General features: G+C 38.7%; 3 gene segments (V, D, J or C); 2 read left to right on the top strand and 1 right to left on the bottom strand.

The window, feature by feature from the left end:
- Nucleotides 1-1622: 1622 nt before the first annotated feature.
- On the bottom strand, nucleotides 1623-2128 carry LOC121908841. The segment is given in 2 exon segments: nucleotides 1623-1960; nucleotides 2077-2128. Coding segments are annotated over 2 exon segments (390 nt in total).
- Nucleotides 2129-2234: 106 nt separating this feature from the next.
- Nucleotides 2235-4438, top strand: LOC121908840. The segment is given in 3 exon segments: nucleotides 2235-2253; nucleotides 2622-2699; nucleotides 3552-4438. Coding segments are annotated over 3 exon segments (426 nt in total).
- A 3168-nt stretch (nucleotides 4439-7606) lies between these two features.
- On the top strand, nucleotides 7607-12822 carry LOC121908839. The segment is given in 3 exon segments: nucleotides 7607-7640; nucleotides 11398-11475; nucleotides 12327-12822. Coding segments are annotated over 3 exon segments (441 nt in total).
- The last annotated feature ends 1379 nt before the right edge of the window (nucleotides 12823-14201 follow it).

Genomic DNA, 14201 nt, shown 5'->3' with positions numbered 1-14201 from the left:
TCCTGGGTTATAAATACTCGAGGAGGACTCGTGACAAGTGCCAGTTGTTCAACTTTCTGTTGGGCCAAGCTAAGATGGCCATTTATATCAGCAGAAAGAACAAGATAAATGGTTCTTTTGCTTTTGATGTTATCACCATACTGATCAGAATGATAACAAGCAGACTGAAAATTGATCACAACTATTACAGGTTGATGAATGATCTGGACTGTTTTGTCTCTGTGTGGTGTTATAAAAATGTTCTGTGCTCCATTGATGAGGAGGAGCTCTGCTTTGGACACATGCTGGGCTGAATCTGTTGTTGTTTTTTAATGCTTGTTGATCTGACGACTAGATAAATAAAGGTGTTTTAAAAATTCAATTCTCTCTCTCTCTCTCTCTCTCTCTCTCTCTCTCTCTCTCTCTTTCTCTCTCTCTCTCTCTGCTGCTGTTTATCCTTCAAACTGAAACTGGTTCACACAACCTGAAGGTTTTGGTCCAGAAATTTTATTTTTTAATTTTAATATAATGAAACTTAAGTTTTGCACTCTTGCTAACGGGTGATTTTTGAAATGATGAAGATGTAAACTATTAGTCTGGTTGTTGAAAATGATACATTGGAGTAAGAGAGAGCGCTTTAAACTTTTTATCTTTAGTACTGAAACCTGTCTGTTGTCATGGTTCAGCAGTGATGCCTCTCTGTTGCCATGGTTACTGAGCTCAAAGAGGGAAGTGAAACATTGAAGAGCAGAAATGTGATCAGTCTCTCTCCCTGCAGTGGGTGGAGTCGCCCCCACCCTGACTTGTTGCCTAAACCCAACTACACACGGGACTCAGGATGCAAACCCGGGTCTCTGCTGCCAGAGTCCTGCATGTTGTACGCCTGCCATCCACTCCATCCTCCTCCTTCTGACTTCACAGCCATATATACCATACCATCATAAGCATGATACAGTTTAATACTAATGTATGTCAATGTTTAGTTGAGTTTTTTGCTTCTCAAACACACTGCTGGTCGGCTCTTTCATGTGATATCTTTCCATGCAGATAGGTCTGTGAAAATGACTCCCGCTTCCTTTGTTGGGCTGACAAATCTCAGAGCTGTGTGTCTCAAAACCTGCACAAATAAAATATTTGATATTAAGTAAACAGCTTAACCACCTTGATTTTTTTCCCGCCCAAATACCTGACATGTTTCTGTTCCTTAATGATCTTGTTACAACATGTGAGCTGTTGTTACATATGTAATAACCACAGTATATCACCTGTTTTGATGGTTTTGGTTAAAGGTCATCAGCCATACTGAGCCATGGCTCACCAACAGTAGCAGACTGGTATATTCTCTCTTTTCAAAGAGGAAACACTGAGCTCATAATTAATGACAAACATGGGATCATTGTTGAGTTGATGCTAAGAAGCTGTGATGGTAAACTTCACTGATTTCAGAGGAATCTCCTTAGAAATAAAACTGTTTGTGTGAGTCCTTTATTTCATTGTTTGAATATAGTTTTAGTTTTGACACACTTAAAGTGTGTGTGTGTGTGTGTGTGTGTGTGGTGTGTGTGTGTGTGTGTGTGTTCAGTGAACTGTATCAGTCAGTTTCTGTTCAGTCTGACTGAGGGAGGTTTTTGTACGACGGTTTTTTACTGTGTGAACACATCCTGACTGTTGATATTGTGGAGACTCTGACAGTAATAAACTGCTGCATCTTCAGCCTGAACTCCACTGATGGTCAGAGTGAAGTCAGAGTTTGATCCACTGCCTGTAAAACGATCTGGAATCCCTGATGGTCGATTTTCAACATGGTAAATGAGACGTTTAGGAGTTTCTCCATCTCTCTGTTGGTACCAGGCTAAAGCGTGGTAGCGAGCATTGCTCCAACTAAAAACATCCTGACTGGTCTTACAGCTGATGGTTGCGGAGCCTCCCAGAGCAGATGTCACTGCTGCAGGCTGAGTCACTGTGATCTGGCCTCTGGACTCTGAGGATACAGAGACAAAAACATAAAGCAGCGTCATGGTTTTGATGGTTTTGTGGGCTTCATTTCAGAGGGACGGATGTTCATAGAGGAGAGGAGTTTGATTCTCTGGACTTTACCTGTGAAGCAGCAGCAGAGGAGAGTCCAGATGAGGGCGGAGATCAAAGTCATGTTGTTGATGAGGAGGATTTCTGTGGCTTCTGTTGTGATGAAGGACAGCTGTCAGTCATCCAGTGTTCAACTCTCAGGACTATAAACTCTCCCAGAGCACTGGAGCATGGTGCCGCTGATGCAAAGTGTCTCTCTATGGAAATGCTCTGACTGACTCCAACAGGGACTTGGATTACTCTGATGATGCTGTTTCATCAATGGATCAATCAACTTATCACAGTATTGATTAGGATGTGTCAGTGATTATTTTTATGTGGTTTGGGCTTCATGTGTATTGACGACTGTTTTCTTTCAGAATATATTTTGTTACAGTTAAATGTATTACAACACAAATTTAACATTCATTTAAATTAATACATATGAAATAAAATCACATATTCATAAATTGGCGGCTCTGTGTTGTTGTAAGTTTTCGAGTTATTTCAGTAATTTTACTTCATTTTGGTGAGTTTGTTTGTGTCAAAGTCAGAGAGCCGTGTCTCTCTACACTGAGAGGTTTTTGTACGGCGGCTCAATGAGTTTGTATCACTGTGGTACACATTCGGTGGAGGAACCAGACTGGATATTGGAAGTAAGTTTCTGCTAAAATATTAAATACTGTATCATCAGTTAAGTTTATAATTTCTACGTCTGAACATTTGTAGTAGATATAAGTTTCCACTGTGCTGATCTAAAACACTTTAAAGTCTCAGTTTTATTGTTTGTTCCTCTTGTGTTTCCTTAAAGTTGAACTCAAAGCAGCTTTACTGAACTTTTTTTTGAAATGTTCAAGTTAATTTGTTAAATGTGAACAGCTTGAACTGCAGGACAGAGTAAAAAACAACAATCCTACTTTAAAAATGATTTTAATTTCAGCCTTTAATTCTCTGTTTTAATTTAATCATTTAAATTCAAAGAAGATAAACAATGTGAAATGCTGTGAATCTCTGATCATTTAAAATGTCTCCAGTTGTCTTTTAACCTCAGTCTGAAATCATTTTGACAGTTTTTTGAGGGTTTTTCATTTTTTGAATGTCTCAACATTTTCCGTATATTACGGTGGTCTGTTAGTTTTGACTGATGAATCTGATTAACTGTTGATCTTTTGATAGTTTTGAAAGTAAATATGTTGTTATAAATTCAAACTAAATCATAGATGTCTGAATTATATATTCAAACTTTATGTCCTTATTTATATATAGTGTATAGTGTAAAATAAAATACATTAAACAGTCATATAAACGACTTAAAGGAGTTTCTGTCAGATGTTTTTTCTGCTCCACCAGTCACTCACTGACACACTGTTTCACTTCCCTCTGAGAAACCTCTCATGCATATCAGCACAGAAAGAGTCCTCATATGGCTCCACCCTCTCACAGTAAAGGTGTCCAAGTGTCTGGTGTTGGATTGACAGCTGTCCTCTAATCTGATTGGTGTCTCCTAGGTGTTGTCCGTCCCACCCTGACGGTGCTGCCCCCCTCCAGCGAGGAGCTGCAGCAGGGGAAGGCCACGCTCATATGTCTGGCCAACAAGGGCTTCCCCTCAGACTGGAGTCTGGCCTGGAAGGTGGACTGCAGCAGCAGCAGCAGCAGCGGGGAGGAGAGCAGGAGCCCCGGGGTGCTGCAGAAGGACGGCCGCTACAGCTGGAGCAGCACCCTGAGGCTCCCTGCAGACCAGTGGAGGAAGGTGGGCTCTGTGACCTGTGAGGCCACCCAGGGCTCCCAGACTCCAGTCTCAGAGACACTGAGGAGAGACCAGTGTTCCCAGTCCTGACCTGACTCACTGGGACTCTGCTACTGGTTTTACTCTGCTACTGCTCTCACTCTGATCTCTAATCAGAACAGTGTAACATTGTGTAACTTCAAACTGTAACAACTGCATTATTGTAGTACTGATGACTTAGATGCTTCAAACAATAAACATTTTCTCTCTTGAAATCAAATATTTTTTCTGTGGATGTTTGACACCAACAATACATGCAGGATTATAACTCTTTCTTGATCTTAATCTTGGGATTATATAAAGTATTGTTACATATCTATGAAGTCTTTGAGTCTCAACTGACAGTGTGTCTGTTTAGCAGTGGTATCATAAATCATTGTGTAAAACATGGTGTTAATGGAAGGATGAAAGGATCCCATAATTTTAAAATCCTTTCAAAATGTAGTTTACATTAATAGAGTTTTGAGGATTAGAAACAAAGTGCAGAGTATTGTCAGCAAAAGATGATATCACCTGGTTCTTCTTTTACACCAAAGGTTTCCATGTCAGTATGTTTGTTGCATGTTTCTTTAAGAATACCAAAAGAACACCTCTGATGTGTTTTTATTTATGTGCTGCATTAAAGTTCTTATTGAATTATCCCTGGTTTTGAGATGTTAAAATGTGCAATATGTTTTAATGTCTGAAAGGGTATTATCTTATTCAAAGAGAAAAGTAACATTTGTATTTGTAATGTTTTAAACAGATATAGGACTTTGTTTGCTCATATTTTAGTTTTCTAAACTGGTTTGATCATTTCATGGAAAATCACCCAGGTATCCTTTGACCTTGATGTAATTTATTATTATTTCAGTTTCATAAAGGGTAAATGTACATTAAGCTGATATCTGTCAATAAATTGACAAAAGTCTAAAGAATAAAAAATGAAGATCTGACATAGAATGCAGGACATAATCATAACAAATATGTAAAAATAACAAAACATGAGTGTGATCTCTAAAGTTACACTATGTACATATACAGTAGGTACAATCATTGTATAAATGTAGTGCATACGGCCTGCCTCCCCATGTTCCCCCCACACTAGACCTCTGACCTTTTCATGTGTGTCTGAAAGAAAAAAGGGAAAAAACTGCTAATAACACAAAAATGACTATCTAAGATAATTTTGTTTCCATTAGAGTTCTTCTTAAAAGCCCTCCTTAATTTCAGCTCCTGCCATAAAAACAAGAGATACCAACATTGTTTCCCTCTTAGATCTGATCATTATTATTATTATGACCAGAGAGAATGTAGGATTTTGTGAAATATAATAAAATGTCATCGGCATATAGATAGATTTTTCAATGGTGTGACTGAAACAACATCTGAAATTTTGTGATGTTTCTAATGTAATGATGACAAAATGTAGAGAGTGGTGCAGAAAGAGGAAGTCCATGTATAATTATAATCTGGAAATAAAATAATTTTGATATTCTGGATATTTTAAATTGTTAGTACAGATGCAGTGGTTGAACTGTCTGATCATATCTATGAAATGTGTGTGTGTGTGTTTGTTCAGTGAACTGTATCAGTCCATTTCAGTTCAGTCTGTCTGAGGGAGGTTTTTGTACGATGGTTTTTCATTGTGTGAACAACCACTGACGGTTGATATAATGGAGACTCTGACAGTAATAAACTGCTGCATCTTCAATCTGAACACCACTTATGGTCAGAGTGAAGTCAGCCCCAGATTGTGTCCCACTGAAACGATCTGAAATCCCAGACTGACGGGTTATAGCACAATAAATCAGAGGTTTAGGAGCTTCTCCAGTTTTCTGAAGGTGCCAGTTGAAGCAGTGACTAACACCTGGACTGACTTTACATCTGATAGAGACAGTCTGTCCTGGAACAGCAGACTGAGATTTGGGAGACTGAGTCAGGATGATTTCTGCTGATGAACCTGGAAAACATGAAAAAGAGGAGAAGTGTTATTGAGACAAATCCAGCTTGGAGAAAGATGATCACCATGAAAACAGAAGAGTATCATCTCTTTAACATGGAGAATAGATGGAAGAAGGTAAATTCTGCTTGTTTCAGTGTCTTTCAATCACAGCAGAACATTGCTGTGTTGAACCTGGTTGCATCCTGAAGCAAAGTTTTCACAAGAGAGTCTCACCCTGAACAAGGAGCCCCAGGGTGACCAGCAGTAGAGTCAGTGACATCATCATTGTGCTGCCGGCGTGTCAGTGGCTCTGAAAGGTCTGGACAGCCACTGATCAACACTGGCCTCTTAACGGCTGGGAGCAGAGAGGCAGGACAGATATGCAAACACACAGAGTCAGTGAACTACAGCTGTCCTACACATATCATGCTGTTTCCCGCCAGAAAAATGAATATTTAAATGATTCAAGACATAATGGAGTACACATCTATGTGAGAGAAATTTATTTTATTTCCACCCAGAAGTTAGGCTAATGTAAATCCTGTTATTGGTGATTTTTAATTCTTATCAAACCAAATGATTTTCTATTTATTGGGAAGGTTTATAGATTGTATTTTGTCATACATAATGTAAAATGAGTGGTGCAAGAAGCCCACAACCCTCCAAGGATTTATAGATACATGTAGCTGTTTTTTGGTGAAAATCTAAAAAGTGCATTATTAAATGAGCCAGTCTGAGGGTGGAATGACAAACATTGTCACACTGCATTTGGGCAGTCAGCTTTCTCTGTGAAAGCCACAACTGAGTGGAATGCCATACCCAGTGGTGTTTTTATATGTAAAGAATTGGTGGGGCACCAACTAGTTCAATACTTGCTCTTCTTACTGATGTGTTTTTTAACATGTTATGGGTCCATGCATGGCTCCACAAAATATTTTTACGTACTGTGTTGCTTTAGCATCCTTGATTTGTTTTGTTTTGTTTTGTGGGGTGATCTGCGGTGAAAACCCGGAGCAGAGTTTTGAGTTGTCTTTCTTTTATGTTTTTGAAACTGGATTGAACTGAACTGGTTTGGTTGTGGGGAAAACAAAACAGACCCTTTACCGAGTGGATTCAACTCTGAGACTGACCAAACCCTTCTCCACTCTTTATCGTTACCTTCCACCCCCATACACAGCAAAACTTAACCATTTTCCCTTCAGTTGAGAGTATATCTCAGCTTCCACTCCGGCATCGTCCATCAGCTGTGCTGGTGACACGGCACAGATAGCTTAAAAATATATGTGAAGTTTGCAGACGTAGTAGCTAAATCTGTCCATGGAAAACTTGTTTTTTCAACGGATATCTTAATTACAACAAGATTAAGCTAGCAAAGCAGTTTTGTGTTTATATGTGAGGTATTTATTCAGTTTGGAAAATCCCACGATCTCTAGAAAGCATTAGCTCAAGTTGGCTGGTTGACTCACAACAGTTATGCTTACAGAACGAGGCACTTGACCGCATCACTGAAGCACAACCTCTCTGTAATACTGCTTAATTAAGAATGCCATATTCTATCGTCATAAGCCAACACAATCAAGCTCAGAACAAATGAGCCTACAGGGCCATAAGCGAACAGCAAAGAGCTCAACACCACAACGAGGTGCAAAGACAACTTTTTAGGGATATAATCCATTCTGTGACAACGTTATGACAACAACCTCAATAGATAAGCGTTGGACACACTGACACTCGTCACCATCTATATCAATCGATCAAGCACAACAATATGACCAATGCACGGACCAGAACCACCAAGGCAGGATGATAAAATATGCTTTCACTCACCAACTGACGGCTCGGAAAAGGGCAGCATGGCGGTTTTTCCTCTGGGAAAACTTCACCACGGTGAATCCGTTAATTTTACCAGCAGTTTGAGTGATGACAGTATTCCGTGGCTGGTGGGCTCTGAGGCGCTTTAATTCCAGTTTTTCGACCAAATAAAGGCTTTATACCCTGTGCTCGAGTATGAAATGCACTTTATTTTTTTCAAGTTAGCTGGCGTTAGCTAAGAAAGGCTCCCCTCTTTTTTGCCGACTGTAAATTCAAAGCTCATGCTGTAGCTGCACTGCAGCATCATTTGAAATATTTCACAGTTGATTGGCTGTCTGTCAGACAGAGAGCCAATCAACTGTGAAATATGAAATGATGCTTTAGTGGGGCTACGGGCTGCTTGCCCCACTTGTCATCAATTTTGTGTGATCTACTTTGAATACACTAACACTCTGAGCATGCGTATTCATATTTTCCCATGTAAAATACACATTGCATTATGAGAGAGGGGTTAGCCCTACATTCACACCGGCCACCGTAGGCCCACTGCGGACACGAAACAGGAAAACGCAGTCTGAAGAAGCGAGGCAGGGGACAATTAAAAATGAATTAAAACAAATAATAACACAAATAATATCATACAAGTTATGAAGATGTTATATTCATAGATAATAAATTGTAGCAGATCAAAATGTGAAACTTGATAATAACATAATTTGTCGGCACTGTTCTTTCTGGTGACAGCAGGTGTGGCTCTGCCCCTAATGTCGCCAGTGGCCTTACCTGATGATACGAAGAACTGTAGTTCAATAAATACATTCAAGGCCAAATTAAAAAATCTAGACCAATAGACCAATCAGCTGTGTGACCATTGAGTCTAAACTCCATCTATGGTCTTCTCATTAGCTCAGGTAGTCTTGCTTTTAATTTGACAAGTTTACATTATTAATTTCTAATTGACATTGTGGGTGTATGTGATGTGCTGTGTGTAGCTTTGTATTTTGTATTTTGTATGGTGTATTCTGTGTGTTTTTTTTTTTTTGCTATTTACTGTTTGTTGTTGTGCTGTTGTATGTTTTTTGTCGGGGACTAGAGATGCAAATTAGCTTCAAGCTAACTCTGGTGCAGTGCATCTTTAATGTTTCAGACTGCACACTATCCCACTCAATAAATAAATCAATCATTCTTGAAAAGAGGGAAAGAATGTCATAAATACATCCAGTCAGAAAAGGAAAGACAAATAACTTAAATCATTGCATCTTTATAAATAATCCATGTTTCTTCTATATAAAGCCCATGGTTGAATTTTTACTACTTAATTTCAGTTTGGTTAAATGTGCATTCCAAACTCAGAATATATTCAATATTCAAAATGTCAGATCAGACTAATAACTGAAAGAACAAAATCTGAGGATTTTCTGATGGAAAATAGGATGTCATCTGCATATAAGAATATGATTTTATGATGTTACTCTGAGCGAGTGCTAATACTTTTTAAAATGAAACCAGCCAAGGCTTCACTGAAAGTATGAAATAAAAGACTAGATATACAGGGTATCTGTGCCTAGTTAACTTGTATTCAGATGTTTTAATACATATTGAGTTTTTATTATAGACTGAGTTAGATATCTGCTTCAGATATCTAGCTTCACGTTAGTGTGTGTGTGTGTGTGTGTGTGTGTGTGTGTGTGTGTGTGTGTGTTCAGTGAACTGTATCAGTCAGTTTCTGTTCAGTCTGACTGAGGGAGGTTTTTGTACGACGGTTTTTCACTGTGTGAACACATACTGACTGTTGATATAGTGGCGACCTATGCAGTGGTAAACTGCTGCATCTTCAGTCTGAACTCCACTGATGGTCAGAGTGAAGTCAGATTTTCTTCCACTGCCTGTAAAACGATCTGGAATCCCTGATGGTCTACGGTTTGACCAGTAAATGAGCAGTTTAATAGGTTCTCCATCTCTCTGTTGGTACCACTCCATGGAGTTAGAATTATAAACATCCTGACTGGTCCTACAGCTGATGGTTGCGGAGCCTCCCAGAGCAGATGTCACTGCTGCAGGCTGAGTCACTGTATACTGGCCTCTGGACTCTGAGGATACAGAGACAAAAACATAAAGCAGCGTCATGGTTTTGATGGTTTTGATGGTTTTGTGGGCTTCATTTCAGAGGGACGGATGTTCATAGAGGAGAGGAGTTTGATTCTCTGGACTTTACCTGTGAAGCAGCAGCAGAGGAGAGTCCAGATGAGGACGGAGATCAAAGTCATGTTGTTGATGAGGAGGATTTCTGTGGCTTCTGTTGTGATGAAGGACAGCTGTCAGTCATCCAGTGTTCAACTCTCAGGACTATAAACTCTCTCAGAGCACTGGAGCATGGTGCCGCTGATGCAAAGTGGCTCTCTATGGAAATGCTCTGACTGACTCCAACAGGGACTTGGATTGTGTATGAAAGTTTATTTCTACAGAATTTAGTATAAAATTAATTTAACAGTAAAATTTATGAAATAAAAGTATACCTTTGTGAATCTGTGGCACTCGGTGGATGTTTCTTTTAATATTAAAGGCTAATTTTGTTGAGTTTGTTTGTTTCAACGTCAGAGAGCCGTGTCTCTAATTTCATTACTTTAATCATGGAGTAACTCAGAGCAGCTTCAATAAACTGATCTTTAAACATTATTGTCTCACATGTTCAACTGCTGTTCACATGGAACCCTTCTCCACTTCGGCCTTCAAAGTTCTCGTTTGAATATTTGCTACCACCACCCTCTCCACGTTTAAGAGTAGGCTTAAAACTTTCCTTTCTGATAAAGCTTGTAGTTAGAGCCGACCAGACTCGCCTTGGATCAGCCCTTAGTTATGCTGCTATAGGCCTAGACTGCCGGGGGACTTCCCATGATGCACTGAGCTCCTCTCTCCTCTTCTCCATCTGTATGTATTCTTTTACCATTAATGCATGTTACTAACTTGACCTCTAACCTGCAGTTCTTTGTGCTTTCTCATCCGCAGGAAACCCCATAAACCATGCTGACGTGTTGACGTCCTTCTCCTGTCCTTCACCAGCTGTTCCTCCTGTGGTTGCTGTTTGTTGCTGCTCGTCATGTATCTGTTGTTGTTGTTGTTGTTGTTGTTGTTGTTGTTGTTGCTGTTGTTGCTCTCTCTCAACCGAACCGGTCAGGGCAGATGGCGCCCACCTAGAGCCGGTTCTGCTTGAGGTTTCTTCTTGTTAAAGGGGAGTTTTTCCTCACTGCTGTCGCCAAGTGCTGCTCATGGGGGGAATTGTTGGGTCTCTCTCTGTAAATTAAAGAGTTCGGTCTAGACCTGCTCCATGTGAAAGTGCTCTGAGATGACTTTTGTTGTGATTTGGCGCTATATAAATAAAATTGAATTGCATTGAAAAAAAAAAACTCATATGTGAACAGCTTGAAATGAAGAAAAGATAAAAGAAGAATACTTTAACTTTAAAATGTTAACCAAAATATGTATTTAAATGTTCCTTTTAGTAATGAACTATTATGATGTTGAATTAAAATTCATGTCAACAATGTAGATCAATCAACTTATCAGAGTATTGATTAGGATGTGTCAGTGCTTATTTTTATGTGGTTTGGGCTTTTCTTCAGTATGTATTTTGTTATATTTAAATTTATCGCTCAAAGAATGAAACTCAATTTCATTTAAAATTACTATACTGTATAAATAAAATGACACATTTATTACATTTGTGGCACTTAGTTGTTGTTGTTTTTAAATGATCTTATAAATGTCACAAACAGACTAATCGTGTTGAGTTTGTTTGTGTCAAAGTCAGAGAGCCGTGTCTCTCCACACTGAGAGGTTTTTGTACGACGGCTCCATGAGTTTGTATCACTGTGGTACACGTTCGGTGGAGGAACCAGACTGGATGTTGACTGTAAGTACATTTTCTTTCTCCATGAACTTGATCAATCTAATTATATATATTTTAATTAATAAATGTAACATGTTCAGTATTTAACAATTTATATTTGAACGTTGTTGAAGTTATGAAGACGTCTTTTTCTTCTCTCCTTAAATCCATTCAAAGAGACTAAAAACTTTTATACAAAAAGGTTTTGACAGTTTGTAAATTCTCATTATTTAATTGGTTAAATTAAATAATGTCTGAGAAACATTCTGTAAAGTTTTAAACAACCAATTTATACATTTTACATGAAGAAATCTTCCAACCTGCTTAATGAGTAATTACAGTTCCTGTAAATGTTGTATTGGTTTTACTCAGTCTTACTTTCACACTAATGAAAGATTAATTTCAGAATTGACAGTAAATATAATCCCACTGTAGGAGATGAATCATATTCTGGATTATTAGAATTAAACTGGATTTAAAAAACACAATTAAAGTTGTTTAAAATGCTCATTTTCATATTTCCAGTAATGAAACCTTGTTATTCAGTAGAGATACCTGCTTACATGAGGACAGCAAACATGTGTATCTTGTGCAAACGTTAAGCTTCAGTGAAATCATTTTAATATAGTGAAACTAAAGTTTTACACTCTTGCTAACAGGCGATTTCTGAAATGATGAAGATGTAAACTATTAGTCTGGTTGTTGAAAATGATACATTGGAGTAAGAGAGAGCGCTTTCAACTTTTTATCTTTAGTACTGAAACCTGTCTGTTGTCATGGTTCAGCAGTGATGCCTCTCTGTTGCCATGGTTACTGAGCTCAAAGAGGGAAGTGAAACACTGAAGAGCAGAAATGTGATCAATCTCTCCCTGCAGTGGGTCGAGTCACCCCCACCCTGACGGTGCTGCCGCCCTCCAGCGAGGAGCTGCAGCAGGGGAAGGCCACGCTCATATGTCTGGCCAACAAGGGCTACCCCTCAGACTGGAGTCTGGCCTGGAAGGTGGACGGCAGCAGCAGCAGCAGCGGGGAGGAGAGCAGGAGCCCCAGGGTGCTGCAGAAGGACGGCCGCTACAGCTGGAGCAGCACCCTGAGGCTCCCTGCAGACCAGTGGAGGAAGGTGGGCTCTGTGACCTGTGAGGCCACCCAGGGCTCCCAGACTCCAGTCTCAGAGACACTGAGGAGAGACCAGTGTTCCCAGTCCTGACCTGACTCACTGGGACTCTGCTACTGGTTTTACTCTGCTACTGCTTTCAGTCTGCACTTTGTCTGATTCTTTCTCTCGTTGCATGTTTCAACATTTAAGTGTTCTGGTTTGCTGTAATGTTGAATGTTTCAAAATTTTAAAACAATAAAGTTTCATCAAAAATGCAACTGTCAAGGTGTATTTTACAATAAGAGTGACATGTTGTTTGACCTTTTTTCTATTCCATATATAGAATCCATTAGGAGCATTAACTCAGTTAATATACACATCCACGATAGAAACAAGTCAGTCTTTTACCCAGATCACCTTTTAATTCCATTGTGTACCATGGAATATGTTCTTCATGTAGCAGTATCATCTCTATTGATGCAAAGGTAATCCACCAATCTAGGGTATCTGTCACCACTAAATATCTGGTTAAAAACATGGATCTTCTTGAAGAGGGACATGTTTTTTTCATTTTCAACATTAGATAGAGAAATCAGGGTATCATCAGCATCATGTGATATAAAATGTCTCTGATCTGAAATTTAAACCAAGTCATAAGTAAGTTCCACTTCAGCGACAGACTGAGAGAAGAAGATAGCACAGTCTCTCTCTCTCAGCAGTCTTCACATTATCTTTTTTTATTTCTTGCAGTAATATTGATGTGCTTTATATAAAATATATAAAACTATGCAGATCTATACATCAAATTAGTTGTGTCCATATTATTAAAAATAAAACTGCTGTTATACTGTATGTTACTATAACTACTGAAAACAGATATATTTCATCCACGCACACAGAATTTGGTTAAAGGTTAAGGTCACAAGGATTTCAGGTGATGATTTTACAAAGAAATAATGCTCCAGGCCTTGCCCGCCACTGGATTCTACTGTATTAGTTTGTTGAGATTACGTGTTGCGATTATTATTCTCCACAATGAATCACAATATGAACTACAAACACACTAAAAATGTTAAAAGTTACAAATATTACTATGCAGTTTAAGAGAGCATGAATCAGTTTGAGATAATAAAGCTTCTGACTTTTTTAAAAGTAGAACAAAGATGAAAAGAGAAGCTTTTACTTCTTTTAAATTTTACTCCCAAATGTATTAATTTATTGATTGTGTTCGGTTACTAACACTGTAATGTTTTGATAACTTGCATTATAAAAATTCCACAAAGAGTAACTTTAAATGTACATTGATGTAAAACATGAACAATATCATCATGCTGAAAGTTTAATGAGTTTTTAGTGTTGGTGTTCTACCATAAACTGTAATTTAATCAAACCTCTAGTGATTAAATCTCTGTGCAGCTTGAGTCAGATCAGTTCCTCTCCAGCTAAGGGAGGTTTTTGTATGATATTGTATCAGTGTGTGAACAGAAAACTGTCACACTGCTGAATGTAGTAAAATCCTGAATTTCCTGTAATAAACTCCTGACAGTATTAAACTCCTGTATCTTCAGTCTGAACTCTACTGATGGTCAAAGTGTAGTCAGTCTCATATCCACTTCTACTAAAATGGTCTGAAACTCCAGACCGATGATTTGTAGCC

This window comes from Thunnus maccoyii, chromosome 12, assembly GCF_910596095.1.
Source record: "Thunnus maccoyii chromosome 12, fThuMac1.1, whole genome shotgun sequence".
In the NCBI taxonomy this organism is placed as follows: domain Eukaryota; kingdom Metazoa; phylum Chordata; class Actinopteri; order Scombriformes; family Scombridae; genus Thunnus; species Thunnus maccoyii.
This window is presented reverse-complemented; position numbering and strand designations above follow the sequence as displayed.